Raw genomic sequence first — 15,648 nt, 5'->3', positions numbered from 1 at the left:
CAGCATTGACTACAGATAGCAGAGAGAGGCCCAAATACCTAAGTAAAGGACCTGGGAACTCGGTAGGCTATCACTCTAGAATGTATGTCTCGTTTTGGCAAAACGCATTTTTGGACACTACACCAAGTTCCTTTTTATTTTTACATAGATGGTATAAATATATTATCACAGGCATTTTTATAAATAGGAAGCTATAAGCCTTCCAACCCTGTATGATAAGCAGGGAAGGGAGGATAGAATATGACAGAACCTAAACACTAAAGATTAAAGAGGGATTACATCCAGAGGTGGAGACTTCAAATCAAAAGGCCGACTCAAGTACAAGTGAGACATGGAAAAGACCGGGTGAAGACCTCTCTTAGCATAGGTCACTTAACCTTTATACACTTCAAAAAAATATGTCCGATAATTTTTCTCACTTACTTAAGCTGGTTTAAAAACAAAAACACTGGCGTGTTTCATTATGCAATGGGCAACTCCCGAGGTTCTCACGCATCCCAACTAACCCCAGCATATACTTAATAAGTATCATCTGTTGGGCTCAGCTTTGAAGAGAGATGCAGATGAAGCATGAGACCTGGTTCTTAATGCCAAGGAGTTCGCAGTTAATACCTAGTCCTATGTATGACATGGTTATCTCAGCAAATAACTGAGGCAGAGAATTCGGCGTACTGTCCCAGCAATCAACGGGACGATAAAGTCTGTCACTGAATTTCATTAAAGTGCTCCAAATAGATACTGCAATCAAAGAAAACGCCACAGACCAAACCGCAGAAAACGTCTTACTTGTTTTGTAGACCAGAACCTTCCTGAGAAAGGGTCACTGAACATCAATGCCCAAAAGGTGTAACTGCCAACTGGACAAGTTAAAAATAATGGTCTATGCCTATATCTGCTTTGGATCATCTTCCAAAATTATAAACACTGGGATAGACAAGGAAACATTTTGTTCAATCTCATTAACGATAAAGAAAAAACAAACCAGAAGCCAAGCAGAAAAAAGTTTTTCTTACATGTTTGGATACAGCTCTGTAAGACAGAGAGGAAACTTTCAGAATAAAGAATGGAGTACAAGATGAAAAGGTGGGGTCACCCAGCACCCCACTAAGCCCAACTCACTTGCACAAGTCCCACGGGCAGCAAACTGCAGCTAAGGTCAGGAACTTAATAAGATCAGCACCTAGAAGACGCTTCTCCACCTGACTTGACCCCGCCACTCACGTCCCAGGGAAAATCAGGGCTGAAAGAAGCTCAAGGGCACCAAGTTAAGTGCCCAGCGTGCCACTTCCTTGTCTTTGCACCGAACTCCAGAAAACCCAGTGCCTTTTCAGTTGGACAAATGGCAGTGTGTCTGAAAAAGTAAAGGCGGCTCTGAGGGGACAACACCGCATCTGATACAGAGCATGTTATGCAGGGTTCCTGTGGGTATTCACAAGGGGAAGAGCAGAGTACACACAGTACAGCACAGAATTCTGCCAACTATAAATATTCAAACATGCACAACTTTGCCTTTGGAAGTACGTTCCTCAGTTTAAGCTAGGAAAATATATTATGCAACTGAAAACTATACAATAAATTCTTGGAAAATTAAGAATTATAACATATATAACAAATAAAATTTAAGTGAAGTTATTTCGATCAGCTCCAAAATACTCTATACCAGTTTTGCAAACAACTTGATTTTCTCACCGAAACAAGCCGTAGGCACAAGTTGAAGGAAGTCACAGAAGTCGGGGGTTCATTAGCTACTTTTAGTAGGCTTTTACCTACTTCTGAGGTTTTTCCAAAGGGACGATTAGAGGTATACTACATAAACGGCAAATTATGATCTCACACCCTTATTTTTCACTTACAAAAATAAAGCATAATTAATTTCTGTACATAAAACGTGTTAGTATAATGACAAAAAAAAAGCCTGATAAGAAATTAATGATTCCAAACATTTTTAACACACATACTTAATTATTTACTTCTCATAAACAGATCAAACACTTTTTACAGTTAGTAGCAATGAAGCATTAAGAAATAAGACTGCTTAAAAAAATACATCTCAGACATCTGGCTAAGTGAATTTCATCGAGAGGGAGGCCTAAGAATACTTTTGAATTTAAACCTAATGAACTCTGATATTTCACAGCATTTTGAATTTCAAATTCAAAGTGGAAGACACAAGTATGGGCAAAAACTGCATAAACTTTCAGAAAAAAATATTATTAAACCATACTCATTTGTTCCAGAATACTAACATTCCAAAATGAAAAGCTTTTGACTGCCAGAAACATTAACAGAATAAAACATATTCCCTGAGTAACTAGGGAAAGACAAACTAGAGTTTTAATAGCCATTTAAGCTTGAGAAGATCACTGTCCAATGTACAACATCCATATCTACTTCCAAAAGGAAGTTAAAATAATGCCTTAAAAAGAATAAGATGACCAAATTGGACAGTTCTCCCTGACTCATGTAAATGATGAGTAGAGGTGGAAGCTGGTGTAATGGTTTCTACCAAGAAACTAAATTTGTCATGGTTCCCTCTGAAAAAATGGGCGAAAAATCTACTTACAGAAAGCAAATTCATTAAATATGAAAAAATAAGGAATGAATATTTGAAAAGTAGAAATTATTATAGATAAAATATTAATAAATGCAAACATTTTCTATTAATAATTTTAAGCCCTATGAAGAACCAAAGCTAAGTTTCATAGGAGGTCAGAGATTTAAACACATGAAATACCACTCCCTAACAGAAAACAAAGGTCTTATGTCTTATCACTTTCAAGCTATTTAAGAGCTTTGTTGGAGGGAAGAAACAGATGAACTCTCATTTTAAGAAATGTGTATCATATATGGCTAATATAATTGGTTTTGATATTATTGAAGCAAACTACTTTTAAATGAATTGACTTGAAAATGTTTTTAAGGTGTTCTAATGGCAAAAATGTATTCTCCTAAAAAGAATGACCACTTTAATAAACTTACAAATCTAAAAAGTGTATTATACCTAAGCCAAAATTGATAGTGAATTAATGCGGTAATACAGGAAAAAAAATGGAAAAAGACTTACTTGGGATGGATAATTTTAATATGTACAACATTATTGAAGATACATATTCACATTTTCCTTCTTGTGTAATATGTCTACTTGAAAAAAAATACAAATTATTTTCTCTGGGTGTATATTTGGAAATGACATTAAAAATAAATTTTGCTTTCATAGACAGAAATATTCAGATATACTACTATCTGAATACAGTAATTTAACTATGCTAAGGCAAAAACATGGGGTTATTTTCAAATTATTTTAAAAGCACCATTAATACAGAATTTTACATTGAAACTGGTATTAACCTATCTGACAAATCAGTTAACCTAGACAAATTACAATAAAAAAATCAGTTTTTTAAAGAACCATCATTTTAAACATGAGTTATGTTAAAGATCAACAGAGCATTTACTTTATGAATCATGCTAGAAATATTTTGATAATCAAGTCCATTATAATCATCTTAATTAATAATGTGTTAGAAAGACAAGCATCAAGGGTTAATCACAAAACAATTTGCTGTTAAGTTTCTAAATTTAGTTCAGTGAATACATAAGCTGAAACAAAACAATACAGAAACCAATTATACCACCAAAAACACCCTTCTCAATGTACTTTGCAGACAGCTACGAGAATGAGGAGTGCCAGTGTCTTCACTGCAAATGGGGAAGCCAAGGAAGGGACTAGCTAGGAGCTGTACTGGGGGAAAGACCACATGGTTGCCTTGTATTGTTCGATCGCAGCGGCCCCACTGCACGTTAAGCCCTGGGTGAGCAAAGGGAAGAAAGAAAAAGGAGACGGCTTCGGGTTTTCATAAGCCAGTGACTTCAGTCCCTGAATCAAAGTTACTGGTTATGTAAATCCAAAATGACACAAGTCTTTCCCTGAACCCCTTCATTCTGTGACGTACCATCAACACCATCTGTGGTTTCACTTTCGTCTTCTTCTTCTTCTAGCATTTCAAAAGGAGTCATTATATCATAGAGAAACGAGAGGAAACCATAAAACCAATCTGAACTTTCCTCGGCTAAAATATTAAGGACTTCCTCAAGAGAATCAATATTTTCATTACTGCCATCTTTGGTCAGGCCTACATAAGAATAGAGGAAGAGAGAAAGAGAAAATAAGGAAAGCAGTTAGGTGGAAAAAAGAAGCTGAGGAAGAGTGATCTCAAAACGGATACGCACACAGGTTTACAGAAGGTATTTTGGAAAATAAAGGAATCCATTAAGATGCACACCTTACAATCAACTCTCAATTATATGTAATAAAGGAAAGACACAGTTTAACCAATCCTCACAATTCCTACCAGCCCCTACCCAGGTTTGCTTTTCTCTCAGAGAATCTAAAGCTGAAAAATACAAAATCGCATCAGCCAAAATCGACTGACTATTGTCAATGGGAAGAGTGAATAATATAATAGACGAGAGTAAAAAGATAGATACTTCAAACAACCTCCAGATTGGCTCATTTAAGAACCAGATATTATCGAGAGTTGATTATACAAACATGCACATATATCCATAAATATTCACTGAAAATAGAAAGGTTAATTTCCTCAAATTTTTCCCCTTAGCACCTGGAGTTAACTTAGGAAACTCTGAATTAACATGAATAGCAGTATTACCGTTCATAGCCTCCATAAATGGGTATAAATGCACTCACATTATATAACTCAGGTAATTAACTTAAATTTTAACACTATCAAATATGTTACCTTTATAATGCTCTGGCTACTGACTCATGGTCCTGTAATTTTGGCCAAGAATAAGAGTCAGTTGTTAATAATAGTTCACTCTGCCTACCAATATGAAATGTGATCAAGGCCTTTAGACAATCACTTGCAGTAAGAACATTGCAAAATTCTCTCCCACATCAGTCCATGAAATTAACTTCTCCTGCAAAGACACTTGACTCCTACTGTTTGTAAGTCGTGGTCCCAAAACAAAGTAATATTGCTTTTATCATCTATTTTCTTTTCTGTAAAGAACTGGTATTGGGTAGGAAAGGTCGCTTGGCTCCAGTAAATATCAACATTCATCATTAATACCAAGCTCTATACAGCAAGGCCCATAATTCCGAGGAGAAGGAAAAAACAAACCAGGGTGGAGGGTTCTGGCTGGAAGAAATACGAACATCCGTGATTTTAGAGGTAAAATTATAACCACCTAATTTAGTATTTCAGGCTCTGACAACACAGAATTTCTCCACACAGCATGAGTACCACAATCAAGATTGACAGGTCAAGGATAATAATAAGACAATGAGTATTAATATCAAGGATTATAGTGGATTTTCCCCACTTTTAGTCCACGGAAGAATGCCATTCTTCATGTATTTGGGGGAAAGGGACAAATTGCAGTTGGGCCCTTAAATTATTTTTTGACAAACGCAGAGTGTTTTTTCACTAAATGTAACAGTTGGCAATTGCTATGAACAGAGATCTGTATTCCCACCCAAGTTTCTGCAGGAATAACATTGTTTCTTCTTCTTGCCTTAATACACTATAGCTGTATATTTACAACAAACATTTTTATTTCTCTCCATTTTCCAATATAAGAACTTCCAAGTATTGGATATAAAATATGAAACTTGACCACCCTTCGGTGTGACATGTTGAAGTGTGTAGCAAGTATGCAAAAGTATTTAAATAAAACTATTTACCCAATTACACAACCTTCCTATGATTCTTAAGATAAAAATGTTCTTTATCCAAGGAGAAAAAGAAAATATTCTGGGTGTATAATTCCTTAACCTCTAAGAAGTGGCCCAAACCAAAGAGCAGGCTGTGATCGCCTTGGACCAGGCAAGACCCAGTCCTCTCCTCCCTTCAGCTCACTCATGCATCCTCCAGTCTACAAACGTTTGCCAAGGCTCTCGGAATTGTTGCCTGGCTCCCTTTTGTTCTCCAGCCACACCTCCGATGGTGCCAGCTAGGTAGTAGTCACAGGAAATAGGGCCATCATGTAATCCTTAAGTGCTGCTGCTCTTATTTAAGATGTAACATCTAAGAAGATGTTACTCTCACCAGTTAGTCCTTGGATCCTTTTTCTATCAATTTTATTTGGGAAATAAGTTTGCAAAGAATACATTTTCAAGCAACATAGTTTTCAAAAACCCAAACCAAAATCAAACATACTTTATTTTAAATAATTTGGCCACAAAAGTAGGAAGCTATGTAAATCAGAACAGGGTTAGAATATTTTCAAAGTATATCGTACGGGCCATGGCCAGAACAACGAAAAAATAAAATTGATGATGGCTATTGATCTTGATTTACTCTCACATATTTCATTCTTTCTTTGTATTTCACAAGAAAAACCAACCTTAAAATGTGAAAGAAATGTAAACATGAATGTGTACATTTCCTCAAATAGATAAAATTTAGATATATGCAGATTTAAGAAAACAGAAATATCTATGAAAAAAATGCCAAATTATGCAAGTTCAACAATCTCAACTATTATGACGCCCGCCACACCGAGCTCTCCCCTAATCTCCCATCCCTACTTTCACCCATCCCTTTGGACACCCTCTACCTTAATCCAAAACCCTTGCCGGTGAGCTGCCTCTCCAGTGAGAATGCACCCAGGGTGTATGCTCACTGAATTTACTCCCCTTATAACTTCTCCCTGAACACACAGAGCCAATTACTGTCTCTGTACCCCAAGAACTTCACCAGGTTCTTTCTTTGCAACTACCTGCCAGTAATAGAGGCACAACTAAATGACAACGACCTCAAAAACTAGAAAAGAACTTCAGTCATAAAATTCAAGTCCAGTCAAGGTTGTATTTCACGTGGAGACGTCAAACGTCACAGGTCAGAGGACGTAAGTGAGCCTGATAGCTCACCTCTGCTTTGTTTCATCTTTACTGAAGCCACAAGCCAACTGTGAATTAGTACATATACACTGCAAAATAGTTTCTCTTATCTTAGCCTCTGTGCACTTAACAGTCAGACTACCAAAATTAACCAAGATTCACCAAATTCGGTTCCACTTCTGAACAGGTAATTCTTCTAAAAAGAACAAATTATGATTTGTCCATCCCATATGTGTCTACCTGCAAATGGCAATGTTGTGAGATACAATAATTAACCTCTTAATGTTTGCTTAAAAACCTTAAGGGGAATAAACTCTTGAAATCTAACTATAACACTAAAAATGAAGTTTTTAATGTAAATCTGTTATAGAAATCAGTGTGTTTCATAGAAAAAAAATAACACATTTTAATTTTAATAGTTGACACTTCCCACCTGACAGACCAAATAGCTGATTTAAAGCTAAAAAGACCAATAATATACAGTAGATGAGAACATTATTTCTAAAAATGAGGAACCTCGGCCCACATGAAGTTATTTTTAAAATTAAAAAGCTTCACTATTCAGAATCCATCATTTAAAGTAAAGTAATATAATAAAGTAAGAAAACCATTTTTGGCAAGCAAATTGGTATCATTCTGATATGCTAAATTCCATATAATTTTATTTATTTTGCATGCTTAGGATTACAGTCTTCTGAGGATTTACTATATTTATATAAACTCAAATTGAGATATGTAATACAAAATTATATAGAAAATTCCATTAAGGTTAAGACAGGAAAAGAAATTTCATAGATAGTTAAGTTTCTACTGTAAAGTAGCAAACATTATTCCCCCTGAGCAATAATAAAACATAAACTAAAATTAATAAGCTACATTACATTTAATCATAACTAAACCCTTTTTTCATATTTATGGGGAGGTGAAGATAAATCTACCAATAACAGTTTCATTGGTGACAGATGTGGAATCCCCCCATTTTTCCATGTCCATAAAATATACACAAAATTATGTGTTTAGGAAGAATTGCTTTGTGGCATTATTTTACTAAGCTTATTGTAGTGTATAATGCCATGCTATAGTCATGATTTTTCTAAAGACTTCAGTGTGAAAAGTTTTAATACACATTATGTTATAGACTAAAGCAAAGGAAATGATGCTGTTTAACAAGCAGAAATACGTATCTCACAGAGGCCAGATTACAAAAACTTGCATATTAAAACCAGCACCTTCCTTTCTAGTAAGACAGCATTTTAAAACAAATGAGGGAATATCACATATGTACTTATTAGAATGATAAAGACAGGTAATTCTGGTGACAGAAAGAGAAGGGCTCAATGCTTCCAAGACAAAGAAACCCAGCCAAAGACTATTAGTTCATATTTTAATGTTACCTGTAAAATATGCAGAGCACATTTTAAGATGTTTGCTACCACTATTTTATTTCAATATGAATTTTTGTAAGTCTTATAGAAATTACATTTTCAAATGGACGTGGATTATGTCAAATGATGCTAAAGAATGTTATAATTAACATATCCGAATACAGACTAGCACATTATGTATATGTTCAATTGTTAAGTTCAGAACATGAAGTGCTTTAAACCTGAAAATACATACGAAATTATTATAGTCGTACTTATTCAAAGTGTATGTGCAAGAGTTGTATAAGTTATCCACTTATAAAAATAAACTGAAATGTGAGTCCGTGGAGAAATAACTAAGCTATTTAACATCTCAACAAGGATGAAATAATATGATTTAAGTGAGAAAATATCTTCTATAAAATATATACCGTTGACATAGATATGATCAAGGCAAAAATGTTCTTTTATTTCCAGCATTTCACCAACACTAACAAAAAACAAAATGTCTACTTGCCTAATAAAACTTTGGCATCATCCACATCAAAATCTCCATCACCATCAGCATCATAGACGCCTAGTTTTCCTACAAGAGGGGAGAAATGATGGATATGGGAACAAAAGGGGAAACAAATTTAGTAAGGTGTTACCACTCATTGCAGTCCTGTATATCAGCCCTAAGTGTTACCAATCCATACAATGCTTTGCTCTTTTAATCCTGAAAAGCAGTGCTAAATAAATATCTTACCTAAAAATGATGGGCAATTCACTTAGCGATTCAGGAAACATTCACCTAACAAATCTAAGAAATATAGCTGAGATCATATTTTCCTTAAAGGTTTAACAATACCTTGATTTAATCATTTCAGACCATTTCCTTTTATTTTACTGCTAAAATGATTTTAGGTAAGATTTTCAACATACATAAGAAATAATATTGATCCACTGCCAATAGTCACATGAAATGTAATGTTTCTAAAGTATGAAAGTTCCGCCATCGATATTCAAAAGAAAAGGAACACACACCACTTTCTTTAAGACCACTTTCTTTAGTCTTAAAGAATGACTAAATATAAATAATTAACATCCAGTATAAATACTAAAAATAAGAGGACAATTAATTTTATATTTTACAATAATGATTTACAACTGAAACATCAGGAATCAGCCTTTTAAAAAAGACTTCTGGAAATAAAGTATGTAAAACTGGCTTCCTGAAATTACAAAGGAAAACTTATGGTTATCCTACTTAGAAACTTAATTAGCACTAGCCATCTACTTACTACTAAGAACAAAACGGCTTAAAACAGCTAACCTGAGAAGACAGCACTACCAGAGCCTTTCCTCATCGAGAAGAGTAAACACGTATTTGAAGGTTTTAATAAAGCTTTATCATGTAGGAGCACTGTTATGTCTAGCATCTCAAGTCATATATGTTCAATTCCCTAAAAACCATCTTAAAAGCAGCATGATTTATAATTCATCATTGGACAATGGCTGCAAAGAGACATAATAATGCACAGCAATATTTTAAACAATATTCACAAATACAGCATTAGTACTAAAAAATCAGTTGGCAGCATTCTTACCATTTCTTTAATAAAAAGTAAATTAAAACACTGCATAAGAGCAGGCAGAACTTTGGAGCAGAGTAGTTATGACCCATCTTTACCCTCCTAGAGCCCTCGTCTTACTTAGGAAAATAGTAAACTATAAAGAAGGCTGGTTTAGCAAGCACACACACATTATAAATGATACTAATAATGAATACTAATAATAATAATTTCATTTTCCGTTGCTAAGAAAATGAAAAGCACTGATCTGCAGGCGGAGGCTATATATATATAGCACAGAGCTCAAACAGCATTAGAAACACAAAAACAAAAAACAAAACTATCCTTTCTGACAAACTAACACGAGAAACTGGTCCTGCCACTTACAGTTTCTAATGCAGGTGATAACTAACTTAGTAGAATATAAAGATGACATTTTAGAGACTAACACAGGAGACTTACAATGCATCTCCAATAGCCTACCTTGAAGTACCTCTGATAAGTTATAACGGAAGTCCTTTGCTTTGGCTGCATGCATGTAAAAACACGAAAATTGTTACTTGTGCTTAAATGTACAAATACTTGAAATCTCTTCTTTTGTTTAATGGACTTTCCCTAGCAACATATCACTGTAAGCTAATGAAAGCACAGATCTACTCAGAAGTTTGTCTCTACACTAAAATTCTTCCTCTGTTAGTCTATCAATTTATCCAGAGAGACTTCCCTTTAAGTGTTAAAAATAAGAAGCTTCAATGAAACGTAGATTACATGTAAGCATGTTGTGTTATTCTTTGCCTTTCGCCCCCTCCCCCCAGAAAGATGGACGTAATCTAACAAGTAAAGGAGAAGTACAGGAGAGTCTACAGAAGGGAGGGGATTTTCTATACAACACTGTACATCTAGAGAAGTGTGCATTTTTTTTTCAGTGACAGGGTCCACATCTTTCACTGAGTTATTAAAGAGGAAGACCATTTGTTCACAATAGCCCAAAAATGGAAACAATCCATATGTCCATCACTGATGAATGGATAAGCAAATGAGGTGTATCCAGCCATACGATGGAATATTATTCAACCATAAAATGAAGTATTGAACTTTGAAAACAGTATGCTAAGTGCAAAAAGGCAGACACAGAACACCACACACTGTATGATTGCATTTATATGAAATGTCCAAAATAAGCAAATACACAGACACAGTGTATTAGTGTTTGCCAGAAGAGGGAAGGAGTAGAGAATTGAGAGTTTTGCGGGAAGGAGTTATGGAAATATTCTGGAAGTAGATAATGATAACACAAAATGATGAATGTATTAAAAATCAGTGAACTGTTGCTTTTCAAAATTTTACATTATTGAATTTTATGTTATGTAAATCTTATCTCAATTTTTTAAAAAAAGGACTTGGTGAGGTTTAAAAAAAGGAGTACGATTCTAAAATGGGAAAGGATCATTAATGCAAAAAAATCATGAAAAATCGCAGTGATTATGGGGAGAGAAAAGGAAACATAAGGAGAAAGGAAGACAGATATCAGAAATAACACAGCAACTTCCTCAGACCATCACACAGACGGTTCCTACACACACACACACACACACACACACACACACACACACACACCAATTCCAACAGGACACAGAGGGGTGTGCTTTGAAATGCTCTCTAAGACAATGTCTTACGAATTCTATGTTTATTATCCATTAATGGTCCTTAAATGAACTCAGTGGCTCATAACCAATATTTTAAAAATTCATAGTGTAACAAATAGCACAGAAATTATAGAGTATTGCATGTAGTGAGAGTAAGTGCTGTTTGATAAACCTTTTCTGTGTGGTATACATACAATATAAAGTCTACTGTCCAAAGAAGCTGAAAAGCCACTACTCCAAAGAAACTCTGATTACACAGCCCTTTTTCCCACTCTACTGGGAACCACCGAAAGGTGACAGAAATTAACAGTACCAGAAAGATGCTGATATACCTTTAAGATTACTAAGGGATATCATTTATGCTCTCATATATTCACATAAGAAATGATAGCAAAATTCTTACCTAAAACTTCCTCATAATCAACAAGATCAAACCAGACAACAGCTACTGATGTCCAGACTCCCAGCAACGCAATGACCATAAACCACGTGAAGAAAGAACTGCCAGGAAGTCCTCCTTTCCTCCCATTCTTGTGTCCTCCATGCTTTGTGTCTGTTTAAAAATAAAATGTACAACGTCATTACAAAAGAAAACACTTCACCAAACACCCGTTTTCGCTGAATTATTTCTCCAGTAATTTAATAGTACTCATAATGGTAAATCATTTCAAAAACAGTTTTCCCTTAAATTCTCAAAACGTGTTACACAAAATAAAGATTCCAGAAAATGAAAGAGATTCTGTTTAGACTCAACACATGTTAAAAAACCCTAACTTCCAAGTAATGAAAGAAATAAACTATTGATGGGCTAAGTATATTTTTATAACTAAAGGTTGATATAACACTATATTCCTTCCAAGTTCTTTATCCAAACTACCTAAACATCCCCTCCTTCAAAGTTCAGAGCATATCAAGTCAATGAAATCAGAGAGAAATGCAGCCAAATCCTTTTCTCCGTCCTATTTAGTTTCTGTAGAACCTTAAAAACTCTGTGAACTGTCACAGAAAATCCCTCCCCTCCCCAAGCCGCTCCATGTTCTTAGCCAAAGAGGGACAGAAGAAGGAAGGAAACTTTATAGGAAACAGAGTCAGGGAAGAAGAGAAGCAAACAGTACAACAATTCAGTCTTCCTCCTCTATGGGTTCCACTGGACCTATGGAAACAGGAAAAGGCTCATTCACAATTGGTCTCAAAGCAGGAAACAGCTTGGTAAACTATTGTCCACCAAAAGTGTCATGTATCATGTCTGACAGGTTTAATATCCCTTATATTCTTCCAGAAATATTCTTATTACAGCCAAAAACAAACAAAAATGATGAAAGTCAAGTGGTATTAATAGAAAATGGTCAACACTATCCTTAAAAGGAAAGACTATAGCATTCAAGTTTCTCTTAAAAAGGAATAAATATCATGTGAATATTAATAATTACATTAACAGGATATGTCATATCCCCAAATGCCCTTTGAAAAAGGGAAAAGTTTATCAAGCAGGTAGAAACCCTCCTAATTGTTGAGCACGTCATTGCTTTCAAGGTGTTTCCACGTGCATGGCTGCACGTGATTCTTTTGTCAGTGTCTCTCAAGAGGGCATTTCTGGGTGTTTATACAGGATAATTCTTCGGCCTGTGTGACTGTTCCTCACATGGCAGCTGGCATCTCTGGTTTCCGCTGGTCCCAAAGGTAAGTAGCACCCACTAATTATGACAAAAACACCCCAAACATTTCCAAGTGTCCCCCACAAGGACAGTGCCTAGTTGAGAACCACTAGGGGTAAGAACAGGAATAATCATGTTTTATGGAGAAAAGATGAAATGATTCGCTCAAAGTCACCAGTACAACTGAGGCAGAGCTAGGAACAGACCTGGCTTCCATGGTCCTGGGGACCGTGATCCACATGGGGAGGTCAAATTACGTGATTTCCAAAACCTCACGGGCTCTAATCTAGAACCTGCTTTCTGACTGCTAAATCTAGCTCTAATTACAAAATACTGGTAGTAGTTTTCCACTGGCTCAAGTCAAGAATATATTGCCAACTATTCTGGGTGAAAAAATAAAATGAAATTCTTTTTGTTAAAAAGATATACACGTTTTTTTAAAACACCACTAGATCAACTTCTCAAAAGAGGCCATAAAAACTAAATCAACCTGAGAGAGTGTGTGTATGTATATGTATATCCACAGTCAAACACACACATCTCTACCTATTTATGTGTATTTAAGTATATAAAATTATGACAGCCAAATAAGACAAATTTCATTCTTAAAGAAAGTCAATTTCCTTTTCTAATGTTTTTTTACATATTAACAGACCCATCCAAAGGGCCAGATTTATATATAATGAAATGGTGAATTCACAAAAGTATACTTACCAAGTAACATATGGCCATCTAATTTGTTTCTAACATGATCTATTAAAAGTCTCCTAAGAGCTGGCAACATAAAACCTAATTTATACATTTTAAAAATCACTTGCTGGAACAAGATCACAATGTTGTATATTAAATCCACTTAAAACAGGCTTCACTGTTTCATTATGTGAACACAGCCATGGGAGGGGGAGACTGGGTGAACATTTCTGCAGTGTTGGTTGGGTGGGGATGATGATTTTTGATATTTTTATGTCTTAAGCATAGAAATTACAAGAAGAACTATAAAGTGCCACTAAAATTTTAAAAAAAGAAAAAAGTGGGTAGCTTCTGTGGGGCAGGGGAGCAACAAAGATTTAATAGCAGTGTTGTGTGTTTAATTTATTAAACATCGATATATATGAAGAGTTTTTTAAGAGTATTTATAAAACCCTTCCTTCTACATAACATATGATATATTCATACATACCCTTTTGTGCAGAATACTTATTATAATAAGAACAATGCCTACAGGAATATCAATTTACTTCCAAATATGGAACTATAATAGTTAATGACTAAGAATGTTCCTCCCTTGACTACTTATTTCCTCTAAGAATCAAATTTATATTTTCTATTTAAAATGAATGCTAACAGCGCAGGAAAACTGGGTTCTTGTCTTATCTCCTCTTGGACATTTTGTAATTGACACCAGTGTCTTGTATTTTTCCTAATTAACTAGAAAATAATAAGGTTAAATAAATACAGTTTGTCCTTTTATTCATTCATTTAACATAGTTATTCAGCATATGTATCAAACATGATACAATTTTTACTCGATAATTAAGCTTTCAAAATGTGTACCTAAATAAAACACTCTCAAGACGATGCTATTTACAAAGGGGAGGGAGTAGAGGGATGGGCAAAGGGGGAAGGGGATTGAGACGTGCAAAGTTCCGGTTATAAAATAAATACAGTCACAAGGATGTGATACAGCACAGGTAATACAGTCAATGGTATTGTAATTACTTCTGTGGTGACAGATGGTTACTAGATTTATTGTGATCACTTCGTAAGGCATATAGATGTTGAATAAGCATGTTACACTATGGAAACTCATATAGTACTGTATGTCTACTATACTTGAATTTAAAAAATTTTAATAAATAAAACTTAAAAAAATAAAGACAGCACCCTCAAAAATAAAAAGAAGATACTATTTAAAATAAGTGTATAATAAAATAGCTAATAAAAATAATTTTATTTCAAAGTTTAATTCTTTGTCCATTTCTGTCTCTTTCTTGAGGCAGAAATGAAGGAGGAAAATTTCTCAGATTCTCAAAAGGAAACTGTCATTTATACAAGTTGATTCAGTAATACTCATCTAAGGGTTTTTGACCTGCAACACCAAATATAAGTAAAAATGGGAAAAGGTTTTTCTTTAAGAACAGTTCTATGAATTGTACACCTAAACAGAGAGAAGGCACTGACTGGCAGAGGGGGGACGCAGGGAAACACAGCGAAGACCACACCTTTACCTCAAATCTTTTTATGTTTATTTGAGACACAATTCTAACAACTTCAGTCAAGTGTCTGAAATCACTGTATAAAACTAAAGAGTAGACTTTAAAGCCAAGCCAGCCCAAATGAGTAAACACAACACGGGAGGGAAGGCCTATAAAAGGCACGGATACAGCAGCAAGAATAGACACAGAACTTGAAGGAATAGTGGCAGGAGGCCATTTATGATGGATGCTCATAGGCAAACCCGGAACAGTCTGAAAATAATCTTCAGTAGAAGGTAACAATGACCTTCATATTGATTCTTTCATTAAAACATTATTTTAAACTGTTTAAGAATGCAACAAATGTGTA

At 34.9% G+C, this 15,648-nt stretch overlaps 1 protein-coding gene across 12 annotated transcripts in view; it reads right to left on the bottom strand.

The window, feature by feature from the left end:
* Positions 1–15,648, bottom strand: part of ASPH (aspartate beta-hydroxylase) — a 196,459-nt gene that overhangs the window by 151,420 nt on the left and 29,391 nt on the right. For 4 of the 12 annotated variants that reach the window (XM_074318815.1, XM_019752426.2, XM_074318817.1 and 1 more), the window contains exons 2-3: positions 11,832–11,981; positions 8,747–8,815 (exon numbers count right to left, since the gene is read on the bottom strand). In XM_074318815.1, the coding sequence (XP_074174916.1) occupies positions 8,747–8,815; positions 11,832–11,981 (219 nt within the window). Of the gene's footprint in view, positions 1–3,741; positions 4,134–8,746; positions 8,816–10,265; positions 10,311–11,831; positions 11,982–15,648 lie in introns of those variants that run through there. The other 8 variants (XM_074318811.1, XM_074318813.1, XM_074318814.1 and 5 more) reach the window with 4 other exon arrangements.

Source organism: Rhinolophus sinicus, linkage group LG14 (genome assembly GCF_036562045.2).
Source record: "Rhinolophus sinicus isolate RSC01 linkage group LG14, ASM3656204v1, whole genome shotgun sequence".
In the NCBI taxonomy this organism is placed as follows: domain Eukaryota; kingdom Metazoa; phylum Chordata; class Mammalia; order Chiroptera; family Rhinolophidae; genus Rhinolophus; species Rhinolophus sinicus.
Note: the sequence above shows the minus strand (reverse complement) of the source record. Positions and strands in the feature narration are given on the sequence as shown.